This window comes from Engystomops pustulosus, chromosome 6 (assembly GCF_040894005.1).
Source record: "Engystomops pustulosus chromosome 6, aEngPut4.maternal, whole genome shotgun sequence".
NCBI lineage: Eukaryota > Metazoa > Chordata > Amphibia > Anura > Leptodactylidae > Engystomops > Engystomops pustulosus.
In genome coordinates this window covers 120992415-120998390 of record NC_092416.1, presented here as the reverse complement: position 1 = coordinate 120998390, position 5976 = coordinate 120992415, and the positions used below count along the sequence as shown (strand labels likewise).

The following is a 5976-nucleotide window of genomic DNA, read 5'->3' as shown; positions in this document are numbered from 1 at the left end:
GCACACGACATCGGCGGTGCCGGAGGAGGTAAGTACATGTTTATTATTTTTAAATAGCCCACTCCAGCCCGGCCGTAAGTAATTTTTAACACCTGGATAACCCCTTTAATTATTTACAAAAATTCAAAACTTGTGTAGAAATTTTTTAAAAATTTTGCCTTCTTCTGCTGTAATAACTTTTTTATACTTCGGTGTACAAAGCTGTGGATGGTATCTTTTTTTGCGACTTTTGATGAAGTTTTCAATGCTACCATTTTTAGGACTGTATGATTTTTTGATCACTTTTTATTGATTTTTTAAATATTTTTCAAAATGGCAAAAAGTACCATTTTAGACTTTGGGCGCTGTTTTCCGTTGCAGCGAAAAACGGTTTTTATATTTTGATAGAATGGGCATTTTCTGATGCGGTGATACCTAATATGTTTGTGATTTTTACTGTTTATTTATATATTACTTTTTATAATTTTTACTTTTACTATTTTTCAGACTCCCTAGGGCAGTGACGGCAAACCTTTTAGATACCAAGTGCCCAAACTACAACAAAAACCCACTTATTTATCTCAAAGTGCCAACATGGTAATTTAAGAAGTAACTTATTTCTCCTCGCTCTGTCACAGCTTTCCATCATATTTGCGTTCTGAGGACACCAATGCAGTACAGTAGAAAGAAAGAGGAGAAATTTGGAATATTATTGTAGCTTCCCTCCAGGGTCCCCTTACTAGGAAAAATTTGTCACTTTAAAATAGCACTGAGCATGGCATGTCTCTAACTACCTCAGAAGGAAGCCTCATGTCCAGTCTGGTGAACTCTGTGAAGAATTGGGTACCAACAGAAAGGGCTCCAAGTGCCACCTCTGGCACCCGTGCCATAGGTTCGCCACCACTGCCCTAGGGTACTTTAACCCTAGATTGTCCGATTGATCCTACCATATACTGCCATACTACCGAATGGCAGTATATGGGGATTTTCATCCTCATTCATTACAATGTGCAAATCGCACATTGTAATCAATGCATTGAAACAAGACAGCCTCAGGTCTTCAGAAGACCCGGGGCTATTATGGTAACGGATCGGCGCTGCCCGATGACATCACAGGGAGCAGCGATCTCTGACGGTGATATGCGAGTTAACACCGACAGCGGGTGTTACTGGTAAGTCTTTACTGCAATATGCAGCAAAGACTTACCGGCTATCGAGAGGGCTCAGCCTGTGAGCCCTCTCCATGCACCCACAGCAGACCTGTGACGTGCTATTGTGTCACGGGTCATGAAAGGGTAAAATGTCAAGTCTATTTCTGTTTTGATTGTTATTAACTACACAGAAAGCATGAGACTTTTCTTATAAAAATTTTATTAGGTTCTTTTGTTTTTCTATGAACCAATAGTAAATAATAAAAAAATAAACCTAACATACATTATATATAAATCAATATAAAATATAGAAAAGAACTTTTAAAGAACATTAGAAACTAAACTAACTCTTCTCTCTCTCTTTTTCTCACATTTTTATGCCTTCTCAACTCACAGACTATACATTGCTTGCTTCACATACTCTTTACAGTGTTGTGTCTTCTTACTTCTTTATGCCTACACCTCTCTTATTTACTATACACAAAATAGAGAAGTATATAGAAAAAATGTAAGACAGTATACAGTACATTTTACTAGGTAGATCAACCCCATTACATCTAACAGCCCAGAAAGCAGTGGTACCACTTATAGACCACATAGAAATAGATTCTACTGGAGTGAACCCAAGTTTAAGATAGAGCAATTTGCTTTTCTAAAATCTGACCTCTACCACTAATCCCCTAAGTGCCTCACACCTGCTTTAATTTCTCTTCTAAAGAGTTCAGTTCCCAGTCTATCTCATAGGGCAAATCTGCATTGACTTGGTCATCAAAGTATTTCCTAATGTCCTTCACTTCATCTTCCCAGAAGTCCTTGGATATTTCGAACAGTTTTTCCATGTTGACATCTACAAGACCTTTTAGGTTTAGAGATCCCTCAGTAGGAATGTAGCCGATGGGGGTCTCAGTGGCACAGTCTTCCCCATCAATCCGCTTAAACATCCATTCAAGAACACGAATGTTTTCCCCATAGCCTGGCCACAGGAAGTTTCCTTGGTTGTCTTTACGAAACCAGTTAACATGGAAGATCTTAGGTAGCTTGGCGGATGGGAGGTGTTCCATGCTGAGCCAATGAGCAAGATACCGGCCAAAATTATAGCCAAAGAAGGGTCTCATGGCAAAGGGGTCATGCATTATGACTTTGCCTTTAAAGAAACAAACAAGTAAAGTATTTATTTAATTCACAATAAAGGACTGAAGATGGAAATGCACAGAGATAATTAAGATAATTTGTAATGACCTACCTTTATGTTCAGCTGCAGCAGTGGCCTCAGATCTCATTGCTGACCCAACGAAGACTCCATGTTGCCAACTCAGTGCTTCATAAACCAAAGGCACACCTTAAAATAAAATACATTTATTATTTAAGTAAGACAATAAACAATTTGACAGCTTTATCAAAGAGAAGCAGTATAGTTACTGACCAGCAGGTCTGCGTCCACCAAAAATAATGCCTTCAATAGGCACCCCTTCTGAAGACTCCCATTTAGGATCAATGATAGGACATTGACTGGCTGGAGTACAAAATCGGGAGTTGGGGTGGGCCGCAGGCTCTCCTGGAAAAAAATTAAGAGGGTTATTAGCTGGGCTGTTTTGGCACTGTGGTTAAAGAAGATTGTATGATGAGGTAATTTACTTGTCCTTTGGTATGTATACCTAGACTATTTTTGAACAAATAGTGTCAGTATTTTTATTGGCGCTTACCAAATTCTTGAGTCCATTCCTTGTTCTTCCATGAGGTCAGTGTAATACCTGGCGCCGGAGATTCATCCATGCCCTCCCAGTAGACACCACCATCACTTGTCTCTGCCACATTAGTAAATATTGTGTTTTTCGAAATGGTTTCCATGGCATTCGGATTGGTCTTCACAGATGTTCCAGGGGCCACACCAAAAAATCCATTTTCAGGATTAATTGCCCTAAGATTGCCTAGAAAATAAGATGTCTATTAAAATATGAAGTTTTGTATTTTGATGACATATTTATCTACCCCTTTATGCTTACATTCCTAACAGATACTAGTTTTTTATGCTAATTCAGCAATTTTCAGCTATACAGAGCTTTATCACGAAGTTAACATGTTCACAATATACTTTGAAATATAATTACCTTGCTCATCAAACTTCATCCAAGCAATATCATCTCCTACACACTCAATCTTCCATCCAGGGAGTGATGGTCTCATCATTGCCAGATTGGTTTTCCCACAAGCACTTGGGAAAGCTGCTGCAAAATATTTCTTTTTTCCTTCAGGGTTGGTAATTCCCAAAATCTAAAATAGGTTATGATTTCCATTAGCAAAAATATAAATGAATGAACAAAAATTTCTTTATGGGATTTGGATATCTTATTTTGGTTACTTTCCATAAAACTGTTGTATTCACTACTGAACCCTCCCCATTTATTCTGGTCTGATTCTAAAGTCTTGTGACTTTAATTCTGGTGATCTCCTTGATGTTCGTTGAATCCCTTTGTCTTAATTTACCCTTTCATGTACTGTATTATTCTGCTAGTAAATACATTACATGAATAAACTCAGATAATAAACTCTTGAAAGCAGGTTCCTCATTCATTATTTTGTTTGTACCCCATGATCTATATAGAGCTTTGGAAAGTGATTGGGCTATATAAATAAAGATCTATATTTGATAATAATTATGAATAATTCTAATAAAAATTATGGAATATTTCTTACCAACATGTGCTCTGCCAGCCAGCCTTCCTCCTTTGCAATGCGGCTGGCAATCCTAAGAGCAAAGCATTTCTTTCCGAGGAGGGAATTACCTCCATATCCACTTCCAAAGGAGATAATTTCTCTACGGTCAGGAATATGGGCAATGAGGGTAAGTTCTGGGTTGCATGGCCAGTTATTCACAAGAGGTTCTAAGAGGAATAAATGATTTTAGAACATTGCTTTGATGTACAAACTTTAAATGGGCTCTCCTGAAAGGTTTCTTATAATTATTATAATTACAAATTTGCATAAAATTATTTTTTAAACTATTAAGAAGTTTTTGATGGAAGATTACATTTTTGATATGTGATAACTTACCTCTTAGAGGTAACGGGCAGCCAACAGAATGAAGGCATTTCACAAATTCTCCTTTCCCCAGAGCTTCAAAGACAGCAGTGCCCATTCGGGTCATAATTCTCATGCTTGCTACTACATATGGAGAATCTGTCAGTTGGATGCCAATCTTAGAGAGGGGTGAGCCTATGGGTCCCATGCTAAATGGAATGACATACATTGTGCGACCTGTAAATAAGGACACTGGGTAAATGGAGCAGACATTGACTGTAAAATTTCTGTATCCGTTATGATTTCTTTCTCACTTTACCTCTCATACAGCCAGGAAATCTTGATTTAAATGCTTTTTCAAAATCGTCTTCTGACATCCAGCGGCCCAGTTGGCTGACTCCACTTTTGGCAACTGGTACTGTGTCTCTCTGCTCTTGGGTAACAATTATAGTTTTGCTTTCAATCCGAGCTACATCCCGGGGATCTGTACGAGCCAGCCAACTGTGAACAGTTATTAAAAAAAATCAGTACGTTAAAAAGTAACCCAAAATGTATAAAATTGTATTATTCTATATTGAGACAGCTTCAGTACATCCCTTTATAGCAATACAGATTTATCATTAAGTTTCTATTTGTGGAAGTATTCTAATTAATTAAGACCTCCTAGTTATTATACTTACCAGTTGTCATATTTATGGAGCCTTTTGATCATACCAATTTCCTCCATTTGATGGAGAAGCTTCTTGTTCTCCTCCTCAGAGCCATCACAGATGTGGATATTTTCTGGCAGGCAGATCCTTGCATAGGTAACTATGAAGTCAATCACATCTGCACTTAAGCTCTTCAGGTTACCCTGAGACACGATGCCGGAGACCTCGAGTTCTGCTTTCTGCTGGGCTGGCATGGCAGGACTATTTAGTTTGTTCTAGTTCCTAGACAAATAGCATAAAACGGGAAGAATCAATATCTTTATAAATATTGCTTCAGAAATCTATTCGAAGAATGCAACCACATTCAGGTACCCATTATCATCCTGAAATCCAATTGCCAGGATAGCATGAACAATATATAAATTGTTATGGATTTCAGAAATGTACATCTAGAAAATTAAAATTAAGGATTGTTGACCGTCCCCATCACTGTGCATATTTTGCACTAATAATTAAAAAATGCTACATTTAATCCTAATGTTAAAACCCATAATAGTGATAAACATAATAACTGATGCTGTCTAGATACTCTGTACATCTATTTCTAGTTAAATTCACCATACTTGAAAGGATAGAAGTAAAAATGCTGTGATGTGGGCACTCTCAAACAGACTTCATTGTAAGTTTGACCAAGTGCAATAAACTTGTCTACTATAACATATATAAGCAAATTGGGTAGACTAATGGACAATAAGTGGCACAGGGATAAATGGACCATACCTTAAATAATCTTGATAACAGAAATGAATAATCAATAACGATGTTACCGCTATAATAACAGAAGTAACTAAATAAAAATATAAAATTCTTTACTTACAAGGTAAAATGTAGAGGAAGGTTTTCTTGATTCTTTTTTAGGTCTTTCTCAGACTTTGCTCGCAATGTCTTCTGATGATTGCAAGTTGGTTGAAATTTCTTTTAAATACTTTAAGTGTCTCAGGCTCCTCCCACTGCCCCCTCCCAATTTGGGAGGTTTGTCTCATCATTATATTGATCTCTTTTGAGTCTCAGAAGACAAACAGGTTTTTGTCGTAATAGGTTTTCTGAACAACAAAATTCCTTTAAGAGCTAATGATTGATCAGAGGACAGGGCTGCGGGATACACAGTGTTCTCAGCT

At 37.4% G+C, this 5976-nt stretch overlaps 1 protein-coding gene across 1 annotated transcript; it reads right to left on the bottom strand.

The window, feature by feature from the left end:
• Nucleotides 1-1383: 1383 nt before the first annotated feature.
• PCK1 (phosphoenolpyruvate carboxykinase 1) lies at nt 1384-5749 on the bottom strand. Its single transcript, XM_072110705.1, has 10 exons — nt 5676-5749; nt 4829-5080; nt 4468-4649; nt 4182-4385; nt 3825-4012; nt 3239-3401; nt 2834-3058; nt 2554-2685; nt 2374-2469; nt 1384-2274 (listed from the first exon to the last, which is right to left on the bottom strand). Exons 2-10 carry the CDS (start codon nt 5050-5052, stop codon nt 1820-1822), a joined length of 1869 nt encoding a protein of 622 aa, XP_071966806.1. The 5' UTR covers nt 5053-5080; nt 5676-5749; the 3' UTR covers nt 1384-1819.
• Between the last annotated feature and the right edge of the window lie 227 nt (nt 5750-5976).